The sequence below is a fragment of the Schistocerca cancellata genome, chromosome 5 (assembly GCF_023864275.1).
Source record: "Schistocerca cancellata isolate TAMUIC-IGC-003103 chromosome 5, iqSchCanc2.1, whole genome shotgun sequence".
NCBI classification, from domain to species: Eukaryota; Metazoa; Arthropoda; class Insecta; order Orthoptera; family Acrididae; genus Schistocerca; species Schistocerca cancellata.
The window spans coordinates 324,957,758-324,983,324 of NC_064630.1; the positions used below are offsets into that span (position 1 = coordinate 324,957,758).

The following is a 25,567-nucleotide window of genomic DNA, read 5'->3' on the forward strand; positions in this document are numbered from 1 at the left end:
AACAGAATCTGTGTTTACAAATTAACATAACACAGCTGCACACAAATGGGCAGTCCAAATTTATATGAATTTTCACCCTTAAAGTAAGTTGTCTAATGAGATTTTTAAACTTTGCTTCCTGAAGGCAAATGCTGCACAACAGTCTACTAATCACAACTGAACATTTAAATTAATTTGTGGTTGAGTAATGTCGAAAACAAAAGGTCACTTTTTCAGCATTCACTAATCAAAGCTCAGTCTTTTCCAAAGTTATACACATTGAAGTGACAATTTTCTTGCTGTATTTTCTCTAATGATGATTTATTTTTCCTCAAAGAAAACACAAATCATGTGAGCTTTAGGTCCTTTATTACAATCAAAGAATTTCTTCCCCTGCTTCACTTTTCATTTCCTGTAACTCTCAAAAGTTATTCAGTTCTACAAGACACATGCTACATTTACAAGTTAAGTATTCGAAATAATATAAGAGAGATGACACATGGAACTAAAAGTCATAGTAAAAAAATAAAAAATAAAAAAAATAAAAAAATAAAAATAAAAAAAAGCTCTGACTTGTCTCTGTCATATACTTCTTAAAGATACTCCAACTGGCTGATAACTGAAGTATAAATGTGTTTCCAATCTTTCTATGATTTAGGTGCTATAAGGTTGTTGGTGTCAATGACATATTCTGACAGATCTGATGTCGCCATACGGCACCGGTACTTCCATTCTCATCATTTGTGTACCCTGAAAAGCGAAACAGTAGTTTGCCTTGGGTCAGAGCCAACACTGTGCCACATCGTGACACCAATGGTAATTTTCCTTCGGAATCGCCGGAATAACATTACTTTATTTTCTCTTTTCCTAGCGAAGCTAGTTTTACGGATTGTAACATTTCCTAATGAAGCTAGTTTTACTGTTTGTAACACTTGCTTGGCGTCACACAGGAAAAAAAACGACTGTTCATTTAGGAGAGTTGTACTCTTTACGAAGATCATTTACGTAATTACTTTTTGTGTTGCAAAGCTTTCGAGTACAAACGCCTATTAATTCATTTTCTTAAAACCAAATATGATTGTAGGCCTACATGCAACGCATTTAATAATAGCTTTGTACTAACCCTCCACAGACTCCGCCTCTGCCATTCCTTATTTTTCACAAATTCTCTTGTGTCGCTAGGCAAATTCAGTGATATGAAGTCTTTCCTTCTGTTACCTAGCATAATAAAATGTTGACATACACTTTGACACGACTTCGCATTCGGTAAATACTGATTGTAACAGAGCCATGCGGTAGCTAACACGCAAGGCTTCTGCAGACTCCAACTCTCACGTCATCCCTGCTCTCTAAAAGTAAATACATTTACAAACATTTCGTGGACATCACCTTCCCCCTACGTCCCACATTACACACGTCAACACCGACATTTTCGCATCACAGAGTACCAACTGCACACAATAAAAACCTCCACAGTTCCCTTCACCCTTGTACTTAGGCCCCGAGGTGGCACTGCTTCTACTCATTTATATCTGAGCCAATTGAAATTCTAAGTTATAGTACTGGCCACAGTCTCCGTGGTACTGACACTAGATAGCCACAGAACATTTTGTGTCACTAAATTTAATTAATTCTAGTAGTTAACAAGACAAGAAACTTAACTAACTTCTGTAATATAGACCAACTAGGGTACATAATTGTAACTTCATTCTTTCCGTTCCCTGGAATTCTTCTGATAATTGCAAGTCGGTTTCGCACTTATATAGCACTTTGAGTTCCAAGTTTTCTTCTAATGAGCAGTATTAACGATGCTGTATATGTTTTTAACAAACTTTGTTTCCCGGGTTTAAACTAGAAACGACTCTGAACATTCTACTATCGATCATTCGATATCACTTGTTCGATGAGATTTGTTTGTCAACAATGAACAAAGCAACAAACTGTGTTTGAAGTGCCTGCAAGGGATTGTGGTTGTCTCAGTCAGTCTTGAGTCTAGTATGACTTCATCATCAGGTATACCGGATAAATTATGGCAGCCTCCGTACGCCGTCCTCGAAACAACGTAAGTTTAATTACTAAATGCTCGCCGAAACCGAGGATGCAAATGTCATCATGTATGCTGATGAGACATTTCAAATATCTAGTGATAGCACCGAGAGTGAACAAGAGAAAAAGGCTTGCTCTTAATATAGAAAATGTAAACTATTATTTAAACATTAAAAATTTTGCTCGTAAATGGATCAAAAACAGTGTTCATGCAGGTTCATTTCAGCAGACATGTTCGCCTGAAAATATCAGCCTTGGGAACACAAACTTACCGGTATGCCAGACAAACACTTTCAAGGTCTTGGGTGTGATAGTAGACAAGTACTTACCTTGGAAAAATCACATAGATAATATATGTCCAACAATTAACTCAAATGTATTCCTGATGAGGAAGATGTGTAGCTCAGTAAATGAGGCATATTAATGTACTAAGTATGCACTATGGTCTCATATACCCATTCTTGACATATTGTCCACCAATTTGGGGAGATGATGCCAACATTCACATAAAAAGAGACTGACTCTTGTTTTCGACATGGATAGTGCAAGATTGAAAATTATTGATCTGGCAATTATGGACTATAAAGTTGGTAACACACATATTTCTTGTATTGTATGTCTCTTGGAATGTGACACGATTTCTTGGGATATTGCTTCATATTCCAAGGTTGTGATTTGTTTGTGAGTTGATAAAGCCATTGAATGTGTTTGGGGGGAAAACTGGCTGTGCTGGGGGCTAATCTCTAGTGCAGCCTAGTGATTGTTTTGAAAACTTTGTGTAGTATTTTCAAAATGTCCCTATTTCCGAGGTTGGGATTATGTAGGACCATAAGAGTGCAGTTTAAATTTTGCAGAATGTTCTGTTTTATATGACAACATTCTGTGTAATCTATTCCATTATGTTGCCATGTAATTTCACACACTCCACATCTTGACTACTTTTATCGAACACTACTTTTTCATTGGTTCTACCATCTTATCAGCATCCACTGTGCGAGTAGTTACCTACTGCAGCACTCAGAAAGTGAAGCCACTGGCACTGTAAGTGCACTTTTCCCTTTATGTTTTTTTCTGTATTTAAATATTGCTGTTGTTAGCAGACAAAGCATATACCTGCTCTGTATTGAAATAAATTTACTGAAGTAGCATTTGGGCGCATAAGGGTCACTACCCTCAAACCCTAGCCCGTTACATAAACGTCAGCCCTACTGCATGTGAACAGGAACACATCCAGTGTGCTACAGGATAACTTGCATGCAGCGAAATGTTTAAATGTGACCTATTATGTACAGAACAACACATGGATACATGAAAAGAGCACAAAAAATGAATACCTCCGATGATGTACAGCATGAACAGGTGAAACATGAAAAATAAAACTTTCAGTGGAAAAAGGTGGACTTCTTTCTTATCCACACAGCACAATTGACAACTTTATTTACATTTTCAGAAATCTAAAATTTTGTGCTTCACAAAATGCAAAAATCTCCTTTCGTATTACTACAGTAACAATGGTTAGATTAGATTAGATTCACTTACATTCCAATTGATCCATAGTGAGGAGGTCCTCTGCAGTGTAGAGCATGTCAGAAAAACAATAATACATGACAAATACTTACAACTGAAACAAATAAGCTAATGTACCTTCCACAGGTAATCAGTGGAATGATCATCATTTTTTTTAATGAACACTATATCAAAGAATTATTTTACAAACACTCATTTACTAAGATTGAATTAATGCACTGAATTTAAAATTAAAAAAATTTTTTTTCATTTATAAGGTAATAAACATATAATAGAACTACTACAATACTTATTTGCAGTGAACACAGTACTGCACTGAAATGGTGCAGAAGTTAGATTGTACTTATATATATATATATAAATCTGTATACACACAAATCAGTTGGTTCTACTGAGAAATTCATCAATGAAGTAGGAGTTGGCTACCAATAAATCCTTTGGGCTTCTCTTAAACTGAATTTCATTCGTTGTTAAGCTTTTTATGGCTGCTGGCAAGTTATTGAAAATGTGTGTTCCTGAATAATGCACACCTTTTTGTACAAGAGTAAGTCACTGTAAATCCTTGTGAAGATTATTCTTATTTCTAGTATCGATTCCATGAATTGAGCTGTTGGTTTGAAAAAGTGATATATTTTTAATGACAAATTTCATTAAGGAATAAATATATTGGGGAGCAGTAGTTAGTATCCCTAGTTCCCTAAACAGGCTTCTGCAGGATGTTCTTGAGCTCCCAACACATAGCCTATAACTTTAGCTTGGCTTGATGAATTACCCCAAAAAATAATCCCATATGACATTATGGAATGAAAGTAAGCATACTATGCCAGCTTTTTCATTTTTATATCCCCTATGTCTGACACAATTTGCATTGCTAATAGAGATTTGTTAAGACCCTTCAGCAGTTCTGTGGTGTGCTCCTCCCAGCTGAATTTATTATCAAGCTGTAATCCCAAGAATTTAGCACTGTCCACCTCTTCTATCTTGTCATCGTATGTTAGACATATATCGTGGGACATCTCTTAGAAGTTCTGAACTGCATGTAGTGTGTTTTTTCAAAATTTAGTGACAAAGAATTGGCTAGGAGCCAGTGATTAACGTCCACAAATATTTTATTAGCCAATCTTTCTAATACTACACTGATTTGCTATTTATTGCAATGTATCATTGGCAAACAAAACAAGCTTGGCATCTGGTAATGTTACTGATGAAAGGTCATTGATATACACAAAAAAAAGTAAGGGCCCTAAGATGGAATTTTGTGGGACCCCACATGTAATTAGTTCCCAGTTGGATGATGCCTGATAGCCTAATGCATGTCTCTTTCCTAATAACACCCTTTGTTTCCTGCCAGAGATATAAGATTTGAACCATTTTGCAGCATTTCCTGTTACACCATAATATTCTGATTTAATTAAAAGGATATTGTGATTTACACAGCGAAATTCCTTTGACAGATCACAAAATATACCAGTTGCCTGCAATTTTTTGTCTAATGAATTAGACCTAAGTAAATTTTCACTGCAAGTGTAGATAGCCGTCTCCATATCAGAACCCTTTAGAAATCCAAATTGTGACTTCGGCAGTATGTTATTTGTGATAAGATGGTTATAAAGCCAAATGTACATTACCATTTTTAAAATTTTTGAGAATGCTGGCAAAAGTGAAATTGGATGGTAATTTGATGCTATTTCTTTATCTCCCTTCTTAAACAGTGGCTTAAGTTTAGCATATTTCAACCATTCAGGAAATATTCCACTGATAAACGACTGGTTACACAAATAGCTTAATGTGCTACTTAACTCAGAATCACATTCTTTAATTAACTTTGTTGGTGTTTCATCATACCCACTAGATGTTTTTGATTTTAAAGATTTTATGATGAACATTATTTCTGCTGGGGTTGCCAGTCAATGAACTAAAAATGTGTTCCACTGCTTCAGTATCTTCCTTTGATATACAGTGATGCCTTCCTGTTGAAACAATAGGGACTGGAGCACTTACAGTCTCCAAAACAGTGTGAGCACTGATGGCATTGTTGCTGTCCTTCAGCTGGAAACCTATATTGAGCAGCTGGTCCATGTGGTAACATAAAGTTCACTACAGTTCCATTTAACTCATAACTGGTGTCAGTAATCTCTGCAATCCACTAGTCAGAGTCATACACACATGCCACAAACATCCCCCTTCTCAGGTTGGGAATCTGAATATTATCCTGCTGTTTCTGAGGTATTGGCCAAACGAATGAAATTTCTTCTTTCTTGCTCTTCAACTTGCGTGCATTATGAGTTCGTCCATCGCTTTGTCCAAGAATGTGTCTTCTGAATTCCTTTCACAGGAGTAGTTTGTTTGGACCATTCTTCTTTTTTCTGCTCACAGAATTCTTTGATTTCCTCTTTGGACAAAAGAATGAGGGCTGTGGATGTGTAACATTTCACGACTCTTGTAAAATCCTGAGCACTCTGAATTTCAATTGTATTTTTGGTCTGGAAAAATTATGTTTTGTAGCATGGTGCTTCAGCAAGCCTCCTACACCATCACAAGGCCCTTCCTGTGACCAGTAGCACTGTATACCCAGTCAGTTGGCACAAGCGACTTAATCAATTCAAACAGCTTGTAAAAAAAATTTTAAATAACTGGGAGCACCATCAGAAATAATGATGATCTTCTTGGCCCCTGTTTGCATTTGAAGAATTTTGCACAATGCTAGCAAATCATTTGCTGAGTCATGTCCTGTGTCATCATTTATAGCTGCAACACTTGTGGTCTTGCTTTGAAAATGTCACCCCTGTAAAAATTGAAACCTGATCATTACTCCACTGATATCCTTGTACTTCTTATGGGGGAGTTACAAACAATTCCTCAGCAAAATCACATTGAAACACTAAACATAGTTCTTCAGCCTGTACACACCCTTTCACTTCTGCAATATGTTGTTGTTGTTGTTGCAATTTCTTCAGATGCTAGTGTGTTACTGCTTTCACTGACCAGTTACCAATTTCTTCAATGAAACTGTCAAAGTAACAGTTTTCTTAATTAGTTTATTTTCCTCCCGTGTTGTATATGTAATGTCTGCAGAGTTATCTGCTATGCCTTCCAGGCCAAGTGTCTGTAAAGACAGTCCTCTCTTTCCAGGGCAGTCACCACATTCTTGAAACAAACAAGTCTCTCGCTACATTACGGACTACTAATGACGTCACACGCCCAACCAAGGCGTCGTATATTGTGTGCTCCAGAAGGTTCTTCAAAGTTACCACACAAAGCTCAAAATTGGTGCAGTACACACATAAACAGACATCTCTAGGTGTGGGTGTGAAATTATCCACGTAGGTTGTAGTGCATAAAATTTTGGTGTTCCAATATGTAAAGTTGTATAGTTGCTCTCATAAACTGCAAAAGTTTCATTAATACTGCGAGTCATGTACCTCTTCACTTTCACAACTTTTTGACCTTTAACTGTTACAGATATATGGTCCTTTTTGTTGGCACCCTGACTAGAACAGTCCCATATATCTTCCAGATAAAATGACTGCACTATTTGAAGTTGAACTGCTTCTTCAGGATGACCATAATAGGGATTTGGTCTTCCAAAGACTCCGTTTACAGACTGTTATAACGTCAAGTTGAACACATATATTTCAAAACGACACAACACATCTAAGTTACAGAGCAAGTTGACAAAGCAAGACATGTGAACACGGTAACATACAAATCAGCACTGAGTCCAAGTCTGGTGGCCACTGGCTGCTTGGCCGCTTAGGTGGCACGGCTGCTGCGGCTGCTAGGCAGCGCCACATATAGAGGACGCGCGTAACTGCGAGGCGGCACTTTGAAAGATTGGCAAGTCACAACACAGACTTCACATTTATTGATTTGTTTATCATGTACTTTGGTACTGATGGAACATAGTTCAAAATTATTTTCTTTGAAAACATCTCTGGAATAATAGTTAAAACTTGCACATTTTCACTGTAGGATGCATAATATTCAACAGCCAAATTGATATTTGTGAAAAATTCCTAGCAAGAGGTGCAAGAGTGCTTTGGTTCATTTTCTTCTGAGGATGGAATTTCTACTTTGAAGAGTGTGGTCAGTTTTGCTCTAGTGTATTCATCCAAAGCTTTAGTAATTTCTATGTGCTTTCTTGATGCATAGAGCTTTTGAAATGTCGTGTGGCTAGGGCCTCCCGTCGGGTAGACCGTTCGCCTGGTGCAGGTCTTTCGATTTGACGCCACTTCGGCGACCTGTGTGTCGATGGGGATGAAATGATGATGATTAGGACAACACAACACCCAGCCCCTGAGTGGAGAAAATCTCCGACCCAGCCAAGAATCGAACCCGGGCCCTTAGGATTGACAGTCTGTCACGCTGACCACTCAGCTACCAGGGGCGGACATAGACCTTATGACTCAACTTCACTGACCACGGTTTCTTAACAGGACTAACACCTACCTCTGTAGTTGACTCATTCAGGGTATTTAATTCTTCCTCTATGGATACAAAATTTGCATCATTTCCGCTATGGAAGTCTTCACCTTGTTCAGATACTATCACTGTTGTTATTCTGTGAAAACATTTACAACACAAAAAGTCATCACTGGAAACATCTTCAATTTGAAACAGAGTCTTCAATTGAGAACACTTATTCCCAAACTGAACAAAATCTGTTTGTTTGTTTATCATATATATCATTTATGGGTATGCAAATAGTCATCACACTTCACTTTCGTCTGGCCCCAGTCAGAAGACATTTCAAACAGTACTTTTCACATAAAACACACTGCAACTATGTCAACTGGCAAATTCCTCACGAAAACATGGAACTCATGGGATGTTCTCAGAAGTCTTAGAAGCCTCTTCAGTAAACAAATTAACACTGAACAACGACAATACAGAAACCTGCTATGAACAACAACGACAAAGAAACTAACAAGAAACTACAACAAAGTGTAACAAATATCTGCACAATGAAAGTGAAAAGAAATAACTGCAACAAAGAAAGTGATAAGAAATAAATGCAACAAAGAAAGTGAGAAGAAATAACTGCTACAAAGACAGTAGAAATAAACATTGTTACAAAGAAATTAGTAAGAAACAACCTCAGTGAAGTTACCCTTGAAAGTTAAAAAAATGATTTTTTTTTTAATAATACCTGTCCAACTTAAAACTGGAAACTCTCCTTTACAGAGAATAACAGAAAAAATCTAACTTTTCTGGACTGGCAGTTTTTGAAAAAAAATTATATTTTCTGTAAATTAAAAAAAAAAAATTCAAAAGGAGGCAGTAAAAGAACTTTGACAGGTATGTCCTAACAGAAGATACCATCGTGATCATAAAACAATTATCTTTCAAATAAAAAACTCTAACAAAATATCTAGAACTGTTACAGAGATACAGCATTTTAAAGATTTTTCTGAAATTTGCATCTTCAAAATGGTGTTTGCAGTGTCATCTTTGGGGCAGAAATTTTTCCGTAGAAAACAAAAAAGTACGTGCTTCTTACTTACTCCTGAATTTTAACATATGCTAAGTTCAATAACATCCGAGACTATGACGGTAACCCCCATGCCCAAAGTGATATGGATGATGCCTATTAGAGGTGGTGGTGGTGTCTCTAGAGGTAACCCTGGATGCAAAACTGTCACAGACCCCTCACATTAAGAATATATATTTGAAGGCACAAGGTACTCTTATGAGCACTAGAAGGACCTGTAGTAAAAACTGGTGTCCAAACTCCAGGAGTATGTACTGGATAGATACCACTGTAATGAGACTTGTGATAATTTCTAAGCCCGCATCTCGTGGTTGTGCGGTAGCGTTCTCGCTTCCCATGCCCGGGTTCCCGGGTTCGATTCCCGGTGGGGTCAGGGATTTTCTCTGCCTCGTGATGGCTGGGTGTTGTGTGCTGTCCTTAGGTTAGTTAGGTTTAAGTAGTTCTAAGTTCTAGGGGACTTATGACCACAGCAGTTGAGTCCTATAGTGCTCAGAGCCATTTGAACCATTTGATAATTTCTATCGCTGCAGCGGGGTGGGATAAAGTAGAATAGAAGATGGCTGCTAAGGAGCTTGGCAAGGTGGAGAGATTGGCTTGTTTAGCTGCAACAGGCAGAATTAGCAGCACTCCCTTTTCTGGGATGGAGACCATGCTGGGCATGCCCCACATTATGCCTTTGGGTTACAATGGAGGAAGCAGCAGGGACATACAGGTTAAAAACTGGAAGTGACTGGATACTTTTAGGATACCCAAAATCTCTCACCAGTATAGTGAGTTTGACAAATATAGAAGTGGTTGGGAAATGCTGGCTGACCATACAATAACTTCCAGCTGCTTCAATATACCTTTCAGTGTAACAGTGGAAGAAGAGAGCAGGGTAAGAATGAACCTCAACACCATTTGAGAGACATAGTTTGGTTATTTATGTATGGGTCCAGAAGATACAGGGAGGGGGTGGGGCCAAGGTACATGGGTTACAGCCTAGGCCCGAGATATCTGGGGGAAGCTGGTCACGGTATTTCAGGTGCAAAAGCTGCTATCAGAGTGTGCATGCAGAATAATTTGCATACATGCTACAAGTATAGAATCTTAACATCTATATTTATTCAGACACAAAAGCAGCCCTGAAAACTCAATCAGCCCCTGCAAGATTGTAGCAGAATGCTACAAAGCCCTTGTGCTATTATTGAAAAACAGCAGGGTAAACCTGTTGTGTATCCCTGGTCATTCAGAGATTAATGGCAATGACCAAGCAGATAGGCTGTCCAGGAGAGGTGTGATGATTCCATTTATTGGGCCAAAATGTGTCCTAACCATCAGCAAGGTGATGATAAAATCAAAACTACATAGTTGGATCAGGAGGCAGCATGTTGAATATTGGACTGTGATCCAAAAACAAAAACATGACAAGCTAATGATGCCAGAGCCATGTTTCAAGAGAAGTTCTGTAATCCTAGACTTGAACTGGAGACAGATGAAACTCATGGTAGGATAAAGGGAGCTTTAAGAAACACCTAGAAATGATGGAGAAAAAAATTCCTAAATGTCGACTATGTGGCAAGGAAGATGGAAACTGCTCCACACCTAATCTTCCAGTATGAGGCATTGAAGGTCAAAAGATGTAGAATACTCAGGTCATTAAGTCGTGAAGAAATTGTGTTCAGTAACAAACTAGTAAAGGATCTCCTACTACTCTTTGAGGATTCTGTTTGGCTTTACTACAATAACAGGGAGCAAAGCTGCAGAATAAAGTCAGTTTTGGTCCAGGCAACAGTGGGCTAAGATCATTGTTGTTTTCATCTACCTGTGCAAATCAGGTTTTTAAAGATAGATTCTGTAGGGACAGTGAAGATAAGATTAGACTAATTATAGACAAAGGGATGTAAACAGTCATTCTTCCTTTGTTTCGGATACAAACAGAATAGGTAGAAGCCCTAACAAGTATACAGTGGCGAGTAACCTATGCCATATGCATCACAGTGGTTTGCTGAGTAGAGCTACATTTATACTCTGTGTGGCAATGTATCTTTTATTGCACATTATAGTTTCATGAATAAACCAAAATCAAGTACAACTTATGGGGCAGGGTCTTCAGCAAGAAATAATACATAGCACTGTAAATGGGCTTATTCAGCACATATCAAGTACATACGGAGCTTAACTGCATTCTTCAGTGAAGAGTGGCACTCCTATTTATGACACAGATATCCCATCCTCCTAGGAGGGTTATGACATGTTTGTGGGTGTAATGAAAATAGCTATATGCTAAGAGACAAGGGACAGACTTGGAAACAAGAAATCAAACAATTTACCCTAGTTTGTACTAGGACAAACAGTGTTTCCATCACTACTATGAAACCTATGTTTTTGTGGAGAATATAAAAAATAAATCTGACAAAATAGCCTCTGTTGAAAAATGCCAATGACCCTATTAATTGAACCAGAAACTGAAACATAGTCTCAAGCACTCCAAGCTCGTACCAAGCTCATTGATATCCCTTCCTTATTATCCCACACAAAAGCTTTAATATGGATTCTTTTATATGTGGGAGCTGGATTCTGCATTGTCTGGCGCTCGTGACACATCCCCTGGCCACGACAGGATCCATTACAGTATGCTATGGCACCTCACAATGCGCAACAGAGAAATCCTCCTCGCACTTTTTAATGCCATTTGGGCGTCGGGTCCCTTTCCTGAAGCGTGGCGTGAGGCTGTTTTAATCCCTTTTTTAAAACCTGGGAAAGACCGCACGAGCCCAAGTAGCTACTGTAGTATTGCCCTCACTAGTTGCATAGGGAAGACCTTGGAGCGGATGGTCAACCGCCGCCTTGTCTGGATGTTAGAATCCCGGCAACTCCTTAGTCGCTTTCAGTGTGGGTTCAGGAGGTTTCGTTCCACCTTCGATAACCTTGCCCTCCTGGAGGCGGCTATCCAACAGGCTTTCCTACGCCGTCATCACCTTCTAGGTGTATTTTTCGACATCAAGAAGGCCTACGATACTACTTGGAGGCGTCTCATCCTGGAGCAGCTTCACAAATGGGGTTTTCGTGGTTGTCTTCCTCTTTTTATTCAGTCTTTCCTCTCGCCACGATATTTTAGATACCGAATTGGTGACGTCCTGTCTGATCGCTTTGAGCAGGAGAATGGTGTCCCTCAGGGTAGCGTTTTAAGTGTGACTCTGTTTGCCATCGCTATTAATAGCATTACGTCCATAGTGAAAAGTCCTGTCCAGTGTTCTTTGTTTGTGGATGATTTCTCTTTGTTCTGCTCTTCTTCAAGCCTTGCAACGACAACCCATCAGTTGCAACTTACGATTAGGCGTTTGGAAGACTGGGCGAAGAAGAGTGGTTTTCAGTTCTCCACCGAGAAGTCTGTATGTGTTCTGTTTAACCGTTCTCGTTCGATTTTAACCTTTCCTGAGTTGCACTTGAGGGACACTATTCTTACTTTTAAAGACACGGTGAGATTTCTGGGGCTCATTTTTTACTCGAGGCTCACGTGGTTACCTCATCTTAAAGACCTGAAACGGCGGTCGCTTCAGGCTTTAAGTATTTTAAAATGTCGTAGCCACAGCACATGGGGAGCTGACAGGACTTGTCTGCTCCAGTTTTACAGGGCGTTTGTGCGGTCTCGGCTCGATTATGGGTGCAACGTGTATGGGTCTGCGAGGCCTTCTTACTTAAAAATGTTGGACGTTGTGCACCATGAAGGGCTTCGGTTGGCCACTGGGGCATTCCGAACTAGCCCCACTTCATATGCGGCAACGGCTACTTACAGTGCGCCAGGCGTATAAAACTTTGTCCACACCCTACACCCCTGCATACCCTACCGTTGCTCAGCCTCCTCTGGCACGATTGTTTCATAACCGGCAACGTGCGACGCAGCCCTATGGGATTCGCACACAGGATTGCCTCGGTGCGATGTCTATGGCTGGTCTTTGTTTTTTACGTCGCGGTTGGAGCAGATCTCCACCTTGGCTCCTCCGGAGACCCAAACTTATTTTAGATTTGACTAATTTTACGAAAGCTGGCACACCAGATTTTACGTTCCAATCTCTGTTTTCTAACATTTTAGATGTGCATCACGGTTTCACTGTCGTTTATACTGATGGCTTGAAACAGGAGACTTTTCTTGGCTGTTCTGTGGTGTTCCCTGATCATGTTACCCGGATTCGCCTCCCTGCTGAATATACCGTTTTCGCAGCGGAGCTCCACGTGATCCTGATGGCACTGGAGCAGATGCATTGTGTTCGGGGTGATCGATTTCTTCTCTGCTCCGATTCTCTTAGTGCCTTACACTCACTGCAGAACCTATACCCGACTGAAGAGATGGTCCAGCTGATACATGACCAACTGTACTTGCTCCAACGGTGGGGTAAAGAGGTATCCTTCTGCTGGGTGCCTGGTCATGTCGGCATATGGGGCAATGAACAGGCTGATCGGACTGCCATGGAGGCCTGCAGAGAGCAGGATGTGGTCCAGTGTCCTATCCCCTTGCAGTCAGTCATCGCTGCACTCCACAGGAAGTGCATGGAGTTGTGGGAGGACGAATGGCTGGCGGTGACGGCCAATAAACTGCGGTCGGTAAAGTCAACCACTCGGCCGTGGCGTTCCTCCTGCCGGCTGCTCAGGCAGGAAGAGGTGGCGCTCACACGTCTTCGGATCGGGCACTGTCCTCTGACACATAGCTATTTATTACGGCGGGAGGATCCTCCGTTTTGTGATGCTTGTGGTGTGCACATCTCTGTCCGGCACATTTTAACAGACTGTGTTTTATACCGTGATGCAAGGGCAGAAGCACAAGTTGATGGGGATCTGCCCTGTGTTTTAGCTAACGATGAGACGTGTGTGTCTAGGGTTTTTAAGTTTTGTGATGTGCCTGGACTCTGGCCTAAACTTTTAGGCTGGCGGTTTTAGTGTATTGCAGAGTGGCTGACTCCTCCCTTTTTTCCTTGCGGTCAGCCAGCCACTTCCATCTGCTCCATTGTTTTAGCTCCCTCTACCTTTTTCCTCCTGTGTTGTCCATGTTTTACTGCTGACGCCCTGCCTCATCCCACGCTTCGGTGTGGGTGAGCACATATTTTTTATGATTGTTCCCTGTGTTTTATGTTCCGTTTGATGTAAATGTTCTGAGTTTTTTTTTCCTTGGCACCCGTCTCACTATGATACTGAACGGGCGCTGAAGACCTTGCTGTCGTGCGCCCACAAAACCCTTCTACTATTACTAACATGGATTCAGGTATTAGCTTCCACACTCCAATCTGATGAAGTACTTGGAGAAAACTGGACTAGTGTGGCATTTATTTTAGGGCTGGAATCTGATATCAGAGAGGCCTTCACACTTACTTGACTTTTTTTTATTAGGGGTTAGTATCTATGAGGAAAGTAATGTGAAAAGTTCTGATGTCTAGGAACTGAGATTGAGTCAGAAAAACTCAAAAAAACATTAAAAAAAAATAAAAGATGCCAGATTTAATTTGAGTACAAGTGGAATGTGGTCATATTTTCATTTCACCTCCCCATTGTCATCATTTTTCAGGGCTCACTTTGCAAAGTCAATTGTAGTTTTTCAAGTTGTTTAGACCACGGTCTTTCTGATGAAAATCATTTAAAAGAGTCTGCAAGAAACTCTCTGTGCAAAAATGGGCTAAAAATACCTATTTGTGGCATTTTTACAAAAATCGTCAAGTTTGCCCATAATTTGTAAAGTCCTGGAAAGCAATAGAAGAATGAAATTTCATATTCTAAGGCCTTGTATTGGTGAGTTGTTACATGCATAGTTTCAAGTTTATCCCACAATTACTTCTGCAGATATAAAAAGCTAAACTTCTCATTTTTTTAATCATAAATTTTTTCAGCCACCTTTGCTTCAAATTATGCATATGTAAATTGATCATGAAATCATTTTTTATTATTTCACTTAAGAAAGTGCAAAAAGTTATACAAGCTGACCTAGTTTTATTTCCTTCAAGAAAATATTACAGAAGATGTTATGTCTCAAAATTGATGAAAACTCAGGAGTGCACTTTTGATAGCTGCACTGTGGGGTCGAAGAAATAACTATATCTCTGCAAGCATTATACTGCCAAAAGTAAAAATTTACCAGTGTTGAATGGGAACATGTGTGAATATTCACAAAAAAAATTAGCCAAATTCTTGATGGTCATGCAGAAACTTCTTTTGAAATTAGACAACTTGGCATGGAATGATCCCCCCTCTGGACCCTGAACCACATAGGCATCACAGGCAGTGAAGCCACCACAATGGACCAGCTGCCAATGCAGATCTCAGCAGCTGACTTACCAGCATATCTCAGATACCGTATCTTACAAAAATTAAACAATGGAAAACCAGGATGGAATGTAACAATATTGTGAAAAGGAAAGTTGCTACTCACCATATAGTGGAAGTGCTGAGTCAACTACCTGTCTTCATGCCCTGAAATGAGAAATGTCCTGCCCACTATCCTTTCCTTCTCTCCCACAGTGGTACTCCACCATCCACCGAACCTACACAATATACTTGTCCATCCCTACACAACCCCTTGCTCCAAACCCCTTACCTCATGGCTCATATCCCTGTAATAGACCTAGATGGAAGACCTGTCCCATACATCCTCCCACCACCATCTACATACTCCAGTCACAAACATCACCTACCCCATCAAAGGCAGGGCTGCCTATGAAACCAGTCATGTGATCTACAAGCTAAGCTGCAACCACTGTGCATCGTTCTATGTTGGCATGACAATCAACAAGCTGTCTGTCCACATGAATGGCCACCAACAAAGCGTGCCCAAGAAACAAGTGGACCACCTAGTTGCAGAGCATGCTGCTCGACATGACATCCTTCAATTCAATGACTGCTTCACAACGTGTACCATATGGATCCTTCCCACTACCCCAGCTTTTCTGAATTGTGCATGTGGGAACTCTCCCTGCAAAATATCCTATGTTCCCATAATCTTCGTTAGTCATTGTCATCACCCATCCAGCCTCTTCCCTGTTTCCATTCCAGCACAACGCAGCTCTCATTCCACCAATGCACCCAGTCTGTTTACTTCTCTCCTTTTCCACTAAACCCCCTCACCTCTCCCCTGCTCTCCGTTTAATCTCCTGACTACACCTAGCTGCCCTACCCTCTCTCCACCACGTCCCTGTGTGCTCCCCATCAGTACTCTGCCCCCCCCCCCCCCCACCTAACCTATGATCCCTCCCTCTCCTAGCTGCAGCCTCCTCCTTACCCACACCCAGTTGCCACTCCTATCGTGCACTGCTGCTGTTGCTTTAGCTGCCAGAGACTGCAGTCTCGTGTGTGTGTGTGTGTGTGTGTGTGTGTGTGTGTGTGTGTGTCAGCTATTTTTGACAAAAAGGCCAAAAGCTTATTTGTAACAGTCTTTTTGTTGTGCCTATGTGCAACTCAGCATCTCCACTATATCTTACAAAAGCAAGAAAAAAGCTGTATGATCAACATCTGAGCCAACCAACTCTGAATGATAGAAGTGCTTACCAACAAGAGGAAAACACCACTTTGACCTTCATGAAGAGAGGCTGTAATCTTAATTGCGTCCTTATTGGCCATACACGTAGTCCCCCCCCCCTTTTCTCTCTCTCACACACATGATTTTAAACACCCATTTTAGGCAAGGGGTGCCTCGTGTTGCTGCTTTTGCCCCAAGAGTATCTCCAGCCCTGCCACTACAAAAATGCTGAATATTACCACCTAGTGACTGAAATTCTTCTGTGCACTGTTTGTCATTGTCATATATAATACTCTGAGTTTTTCTTCTTTTTGGTATCTTTTCCTGCAGTTCCGGGATGGGGAGTGGGAATTGTGGAGGTACATCTGCCACAGCTCTTGTTATGAAAGAACCATTACTCACACATTTCCTTCTTCTGCTCAGCCTTCACTTGTGCATGCCTGACATAAACTTTTAACAATACACCGTTCACTGTTCTTCATAAGACAGTTTTTGTGCCAGCTACACAGACACTTGCAAAATGCTGTGGGCACATTAATTATGAGAATAACATGCTTCTAAGTCTCTTAGATATCACATTCATCGTCATCATCAATTTTGTTTGTTATTCATATGGGCACCAAGTAATATGTAGCCTAATGTTTCATTTAGTGCATGACTTTTAGGGTCTATTATTTGGCATGAGAGGGTTACTTTTATGTTTTTGAAATTATATAATATGAGTTTTCATGAGATTAGAAACTTCATTATTTGCCGTGAACTGATTATTTGCCTCTTCATAAATCATCTTGGGTTTGTCTGGTAATGTTGAGTTTCAGTCCTTGGTTAATATAATTCTGTCATCAGCAAGCATTTCAGCCTTTTAGCCATTGAAAGGAATTTATATAGGGCAAGAAATAGATTCAGTCTGGTACTTGTCAAACTGTGCATTTTATGTGCCCGAAAGCTAAATTTAGTATTACTACTGTGGTGTATATGACATGACCATCTGCTTTCAGCATTCTGTTACGAAAGAATTACTGTGTCTGAGCTATAAGCATGTTATTGACATCATTACTTTTTGTTGTATCAAATTTGTTTTGTTGTTGTTGTTGTGGTCTTCAGTCCTGAGACTGGTTTGATGCAGCTCTCCATGCTACTCTATCCTGTGCAAGCTTCTTCATCTCCTAGTACCTACTGCAACCTACATCCTTCTGAATCTGCTTAGTGTATTCATCTCTTGGTCTCCCCCTACGATTTTTACCCTCCACGCTGCCCTCCAATACTAAATTGGTGATCCCTTGATGCCTCAGAACATGTCCTACCAAACGATCCCTTCTTCTGGTCAAGTTGTGCCACAAACTCCTCTTCTCCCCAATCCTATTCAGTACCTCCTCATTAGTTACGTGATCTACCCATCTAATCTTCAGCATTCTTCTGTAGCACCACACTTTGAAAGCTTCTATTCTCTTCTTGTCCAAACTATTTATCGTCCATGTTTCACTTCCATACATGGCTACACTCCATACAAATACTTCCAGAAACGACTTCCTGACACTTAAATCTATACTCGATGTTAACAAATTTCTCTTCTTCAGAAACGCTTTCCTTGCCATTGCCAGTCTACATTTTATATCCTCTCTACTTCGACCATCATCAGTTATTTTGCTCCCCAAATAGCAAAACTCCTTTACTACTTTAAGTGTCTCATTTCCTAATCTAATACCCTCAACATCACCCGACTTAATTCGACTACATTCCATTATCCTCGTTTTGCTTTTGTTGATGTTCATCTTATATCCTCCCTTCAAGACACCATCCATTCCGTTCATCTGCTCTTCCAAGTCCTTTGCTGTCTCTGACAGAATTAGAATGTCATCGGCGAACCTCAAAGTTTTTATTTCTTCTCCATGGATTTTAATACCTACTCCAAATTTTTCTTTTGTTTCCTTTACTGCTTGCCCAATATACAGATTGAATAACATCGGGGAGAGGCTACAACCCTGTCTTACTCCCTTCCCAACCACTGCTTCCCTTTCTTGTCCCTCGACTCTTATAACTGCCATCTGCTTTCTGTACAAATTGTAATTAGCCTTTCGCTCCCTGTATTTTACCCCTGCCACCTTTAGAATTTGAAAGAGAGTATTCCAGTCAACATTGTCAAAAGCTTTCTCTAAGTCTACAAACGTCTAAGTCTAGAAACGTAGGTTTGCCTTTCCTTAATCTTTCTTCTAAGATAAGTCGTAAGGTCAGTATTGCCTCACATGTTCCAGTATTTCTACGGAATCCAAACTGATCTTCCCCGAGGTCGGCTTCTACCAGTTTTTCTATTCGTCTGTAAAGAATTCGTGTTAGTATTTTGCAGCTGTGGCTTATTAAACTGATTGTTCGGTAATTCTCACATCTGTCAACACCTGCTTTCTTTGGGATTGGAATTATTATATTCTTCTTGAAGTCTGAGGGTATTTCGCCTGTTTCATACATCTTGCTCACCAGATGGTAGAGTTTTGTCAGGACTGGCTCTCCCAAGGCCGTCAGTAGTTCCAATGGAATGTTGTCTACTCCAGGGGCCTTGTTTCGACTCAGGTCTTTCAGTGCTCTGTCAAACTCTTCACGCAGTATCGTATCTCCCATTTCATCTTCATCTACATCCTCTTCCATTTCCATAATATTGTCCTCAAGTACATCGCCCTTGTATAGACCCTCTATATACTCCTTCCACCTTTCTGCTTTCCCTTCTTTGCTTAGAACTGGGTTTCCATCTGAGCTCTTGATGTTCATACAAGTGGTTCTCTTATCTCCAAAGGTCTCTTTAATTTTCCTGTAGGCAGTATCTATCTTACCCCTAGTGAGATAAGCCTCTACATCCTTACATTTGTCCTCTAGCCATCCCTGCTTAGCCATTTTGCACTTCCTGTCGATCTCATTTTTGAGACGTTTGTTTTAACACTCACATAATCTAAGGTCACAAAATTAGCTACCAAAATATATTTTCTTGTTTGCTTCTATAAGGATTCCATGTGTAAGATCGTATATTGCTTTGTTTGTAGAGTATCATATAATGAAGCAAAACTGAGAGCATTAACAAGGTTCTTCTAAGAAAAGTAGATCCGTTTCTATTGTAGGCCAATTTAAAAAACAAAAAAAAAAAAACAAAAAAAAAAATTGAAAAAAGATTGTGATCACTGTTATGGGTCATACCTCTCTGTGGCAAATGAGGGTGGTGCCACTGCTGTCAACCCAAGCATTCCGTGTCTTCCACATTCAGAGTAGCTGCATAAAACCTGTTGACCGTGATCTGACACTTTATAGCTGTTTGTGAACATCAGTCAATTCTCTCTGGATGTACACACAGAAGTCAAATCCCTGTCTGACTTTCTAAATAGTAAATTGTATACCAAAAGGGTTGAACTATTACTGTCAATGGTAGTATGACATTCTAAGTTGTACCTTTTATGCACCGGTGGTTCTCTGTAACTTTTGGAGCTGAGTGTGTCCTTTTTCAGCAGAGGTATTGTCTTGCTGTTACTGTGGTAACCCACCATGTTACCACTCAATTTGTACTGGTCTCACCACCATGGCTACCACAACATTTCACGAGGTGCACACATGAGCCATCACAATTCTGCTGGCAACAGGCAGTAGCACGATCACACATCAGAAGACAACACCACCTCAGGGTCAGCAAGCACCACTGACAGCTATTGCCACCTTGAGGCACTGAGCAACAAACTAACTTCTTATAACTCTGAAGCAGAGCGGACTACCTCTCATTTTGCTATTGTATTTGCTAATAGTAATTTGAACTCTGCTCTTGGGACAAATTGTTTTTGTATCTTTGACTCAGCCTGGTTTTGTATTCTGGACTTGTATAGACTATCAGACCTGTGTTCATATTAAAATATTTCGAATTTTATGCTTGTTCTAATGTGTGTGGAAGTACAACACTTATGTGATTCTTCAGTTCTCCCGGCGTATTTGTTGCTCGAACAGTCCCCGGGTATACTGCCGGTTCATAGTGTCCAACAAGTACAATATTTCGGCGATCAGACATGTCGACATCATCAGGTGCGCTGATGAACGAGCCCCTGAGGGCGAGCGGCTGATTTAAATGGCCTCCCCCCACAGTCCGCTCTCTTCGCCGTCCGCACCTGCATGCCAGCAGTCGCGAAGACGTGGGCTTCAGAATCTGTCATAGCGTCGATGTGCTTGCTACGTCCACCCTGGTCGCCAGTTCATACTTCTTGCTGAGAGTCTTCTTAATCAGTGTAATTCGTGGGCCTGGGACTGGGTGGATGGTGTTACCTGGATGACAGCCAATTCTGCACATAAAAAGACCACTGGACGTCAAATTTCAAAATTCTCACGTCTCTCGTATAAACCGTCGCTGGAGGCACCATGCAAGACGATCATCAATCTCACTGACATGGAGCTGTCTCGTGAGGCAGTTTCAGTTCGGGAGAAGGGACTCAACTTTGCTCCCGCCTCTAGATTCATGCCGGTCGTGGACATCGTCAGTGCAGTAGAACAGGTTGCAGCGCGATTACCACCTGAAGCAGCAGAAGAAGCGCTTCGGGAAACCTACCGGGCTCTGACCAGAACTAGACCTATGAAGACTAACATTACCAGTAGAGAGAGAGTGGCCATTCGGGACCTAAGAGAGTGCTGTGAGATTGTTATCTTACCTGCTGACAAAGGCAAAGCCACTGTTGTTCTTTCTCATAAGGACTACATTGAGAAGATGCAGCGCCTGTAGATGATGATTCCTATATGAAGATCAACGCTGACCCCACGAAGGAGGTGGAGAACAAGACCAGGCCTCTACTCAAGGACGCGGATCTACCAGAGGGGGATGCCAAGAAATTGTCACCTCAAGGACCTATACCACCAAGACTTTATGGACTCCCTAAGGTCCACAAAGAGGGGGTACCTATGCACCCGATTGTCAGCAACATTAGGGCACCTACTTACTTACTTGCTGGCAAAATATCTGGCTGAATTACTTAGCCCCTATGTAGGTAAATGCCCTCACCACATCCGTAATTCCGTGGATTTCGTGAAACGTCTCGAACTCGAAAACTTCAGACTGAAAGACACTGATATCCTAGTGAGCTTCGACGTGGTTTCACTATTCACCAGCGTGCCTCTACTAGAGTCAGTCGAGCTCATTGGGCAGAAATTTGACGAGAAGACTACCGAACTCTTTAGCATGTCTTGACCTCAACGTATTTTCTGTTTAGTGGGGAATACTATGAGCAAACGGATAGAGTTGCAATGGGCAGCCCACTCTCGCCAGTGGTCGTGAATTTGTACATGGAGTACTTCGAGGAGGAAGCCTTGGTGTCATCCAATTGGAAACCTACTTGTTTCTTCCATTATGTCAATGACACGTTCGTCATCTGGCCCCATGGTAGGGACGAGCTCCTGAATTTCCTTGCACACCTAAACTCCATACATCCAAACATCAAATTCACAGTGGAGACTGAAGCAGAAGGAAGATTACCATTCCTGGACGTCGTGGTCAAGAGAAGAGTTGATGGTACCCTGAGCCACGGTGTGTACAGGAAGAACACACACAATGACCTGTACCTGCATGCAGACGGCTGCCACCACCCATGTCAGAGGAATGGAGTACGAAAAATACTAGTACACAGGGTGTGCAGCATCTCAAACACAGAGAATCTGCCCCAGGAATTAGAACACCTCAAAACAGTGTTCCAAAAAAAAGGGTACTTGGAATAGCGCATTAGACGCACTCTCCGTCCCACCACCACAGCACAACCTGTGGATACGGATGAAGTCACGGAAGAAGAGGTAGCTACTGCCTTTATTCCGTACAATGGCGCACTATCGGGGAAAATCGGCCATATATTAAAGAAACACTGAGTTAAAACCATCTTTTGCCCGCCCAGTATAACTCAGGCATTACTGGTAAGTGTGAAAGATGACCTCAGTTTGAGGAAGGCCAGCATATACCAAATTCTCTGTGAGTGTGGGAAGACTTATACCGGACACACTGTACGCACCATCGAAGATCATTGCCGAGAACATCAAAGACACACTCGACTGAAATATCCAAATAAGTCGGCGGTAGCAGAGCACTGTTTGTCCGAGAAACACGAGATGGACTATGAGCGTACCAAGATCCTCGCTCAGACCTCTAAATATTGGGACAGCGTTATAAGGGAGGCTCTCGAAATTCGCACCAGGGAAGATCTTATCAACCTAGATTGTGGCTACAATCTCAACAAGGCTTGGGACCCGGCATTGAATGTAATTAAGAAGACTTTCATCAAGAAATACAAACTGGCAACCAGAGCGGACGTAGCTAGCACATTGACGCTACGACAGATTCCGACGCCCACGTCTTCGCGACCGCCGGCGCGGATAGCAAAGAGAGTGGCTCACGGGGGGGGGGATTGACATTAGCCGCCCGCCCTCAGGAGCTCAGTTCGCCAGCACATCTGACGATGGCGACATGTCTGGTCGCCGAAATATTGTTCCCGTTGGACACTATGAACCGGCAGTATACCCGTAGACTGTTCGAGCTACTACACTTATGTTTAACAATGCCCAAACAGGTCTCTGCCATAATGTGAGTTGGGAGTCATTATTCATGTGTATTGCTCTAAAATTGTTTGAACAGCTTGCTACAGTGATGAATTATGAGTTTAGAAGTATTATGTTGGTTTGTAGGGTGATAATGAGTAATGCTTGAATGAAATATTTATTGTGATTATAGTCTCAACATATTGTCCTCGTTAACTATTGTGGAATGTTAGAGCCCACTCTACAGTGTTACGTTGTGATATGTGATGCATAGTTCCCAGCAGTCTGAAACTAAATGCATAGAGTGGTATAAGTATACCTGCTATTCCACACACCATGTGACTGTGAGTCATATGGCAAGCACAATAACAGCAATAAATTTGCATAAAATTAAAAACTGCGATCACAATAAACACTGAAAAGAAGCACTCATTTAGCCACCATGGTGGTGGGTGAAAATATACTCGTTGTTCCATACACCATGTGAGCATGAATCATATGGCAAGCACAATAACAGCTATCAGCTTGCATAAAAGTGAAAACTAACTCCAAAGTATACACCAGAATGAAGCGTTTGTGCTGCCACCATGATGGATGTAGTTTGCACTTTAATGAAAGCTGATTGCTGTCATTGTGCTTGCCATATGGCTAATTTATAGTTTAACAGACTGCATCTCACACAGTGCCTGTCAACAGCCATAGCAGGCTATCATGGGCAATTATAATGTGAGTGATTGATTCAGAAAAGCAATACAGCAGTGATAAACTTCATTGTGAAAGTGGAACACATTTAACTGTTAATAAAAGCATGGTTGGGTCTAGGCATTGTTAGGAAGCGTGTTACTTGCAAAAAGCTCAACAAACTAAGTAAAATATCTGTGCTATTATTCTTTCAAAGCAACATTATGTATAATTTATACTGTTCCACATGAACGGTAATTATAATATTGTTATTAAAATTTACATATAAGTGTGGTCTCCTTTTCATTTGGGCACAGCTTCTAGTTATCAATAACGAAGTATTGTCAGAAAGAAGCTGCGCAAATATTTAATCAAATATTGATAAGATTTCAAAGTGTTGTAAGGATTAGTAAATTGGTTTAAATGTTCATAAATGTAACTCTGTGCACTTCACAAAAAAAACCTTAATATCCTATGATCATAATATCAGTGAGTCATAGTTGGAATTGGTCAACTCATATGAATACCCTTTGTAGAGATGTGAAATGGAACAATCTTGTGGGTTCAGTCCTAGATAAAGCAAGTGTCAGACTGGTTCATTGGTAGAGTACTAGTAAAATGTAATCAGCCTACAAAGGAGACTGCATAAAAAAACTTTGTGCAACCCATCCTAGAATACTGCTCAAGTGTGTGGGATCCATACCAAGTAGGACTAATAGGGGATGTTGAATGAATAGAGTGAAGAGCAGCATGAATGATCACAGGTTTTTTTTTATCCATGGGAGAGTCACAAATATATTGAAAGAACTGAACATGCACATACTTGAAGACAGACAAGAACTATCCTGTGAAAACCTACTTAGGGAGTTTCTAGAACCAACTTTAAGTGACGAATCTAGGAATATATTGCAACTCCTTTATATGACTCCCAGGGGGATTGTGCACACAAAAGTAGACTAATTACACTGCCCACAGAGTCATTTAAACAATCACTCTTCCCCTCATTCCATATGTGAAAGGAGTGGGGAAAAAAGCACTAGTAACAGATACAATGGGACATACACTCTGACACGCACATCACAATGGTTTGCAGAGTATAATGTAGGTGTAGATGTAGATGACATTTTTTATCACAAGCAGTATGTAGAGAGATGATTTGGAAGTTTAGAGGAAATCTTTCAGTAATTTGAAACCACATAATCTAAACTGAACTTAAGAAAGACATAAAAATCACAGGGCACATAATTATGCTGGTAGCTAAGAAATTATATAAGGAAAAACGGGAGCTGAATGTAGTTTCCTGTCACCTAGTTGCAGGAAGTAACTTAGAAAATTTTATGGCGTTTTGCTGCTTCTGTTGCTGTTTCACAGACAATCAAATGCTAAAAAAAATGTATCATTGCACAGCCTACCCTAGAAAAATAGCATGTGACCATGGATGGAAGATTCCGAAGTTTGCATGTAGTAAATGGGCTGAGACTTTAAGAACATATGATGTAGCCCCTGTGTTTATTTCATACTTATAGACCTGCTTCAAACCCTCCATAGCATGTTACAGAAGAGTTAAATCATGTTTTTATGGCGTACGACAGTAGCAGGCAAAGAAAACGAGTCCTGTTAATAGGCCATTTTGAGGATGTAAACAATAATGTGTCACATGATTTCACAGCTTACACACAATTAGAGATAGTGTTTCACAGGAAGTCTGATCAGAGAAATCCTAAGTAACTTATCTGATGAAGAAGAGAAGTGGGAGTAAGACGGAAAAAAATGTTAGTGAAGAAGGTTGATGCAAGGAACATGCAGCGTGAAAAGCTAGTGCACCCTGTTGTGTA

The 25,567-nt window shown here is 40.8% G+C and overlaps 2 protein-coding genes across 2 annotated transcripts in view; one reads left to right on the forward strand and one right to left on the reverse strand.

Annotated features, from left to right (window-relative positions):
* LOC126187497 (endoplasmic reticulum mannosyl-oligosaccharide 1,2-alpha-mannosidase) overlaps positions 1–1,444 on the reverse strand; it is a 124,437-nt gene extending 122,993 nt beyond the window's left edge. The window contains exon 1 of the mRNA XM_049928611.1: positions 1,103–1,444. Coding sequence (XP_049784568.1) covers positions 1,103–1,204 — 102 coding nt within the window. The 5' untranslated portion in view covers positions 1,205–1,444. The remainder of the gene's footprint in view (positions 1–1,102) is intronic.
* Positions 1,445–1,885: 441 nt separating this feature from the next.
* LOC126187658 (peptidyl-prolyl cis-trans isomerase-like 1) overlaps positions 1,886–25,567 on the forward strand; it is a 102,115-nt gene continuing 78,433 nt past the window's right edge. Inside the window, exon 1 of the mRNA XM_049928874.1 lies at positions 1,886–2,041. Coding sequence (XP_049784831.1) covers positions 1,977–2,041 — 65 coding nt within the window. The 5' untranslated portion in view covers positions 1,886–1,976. The remainder of the gene's footprint in view (positions 2,042–25,567) is intronic.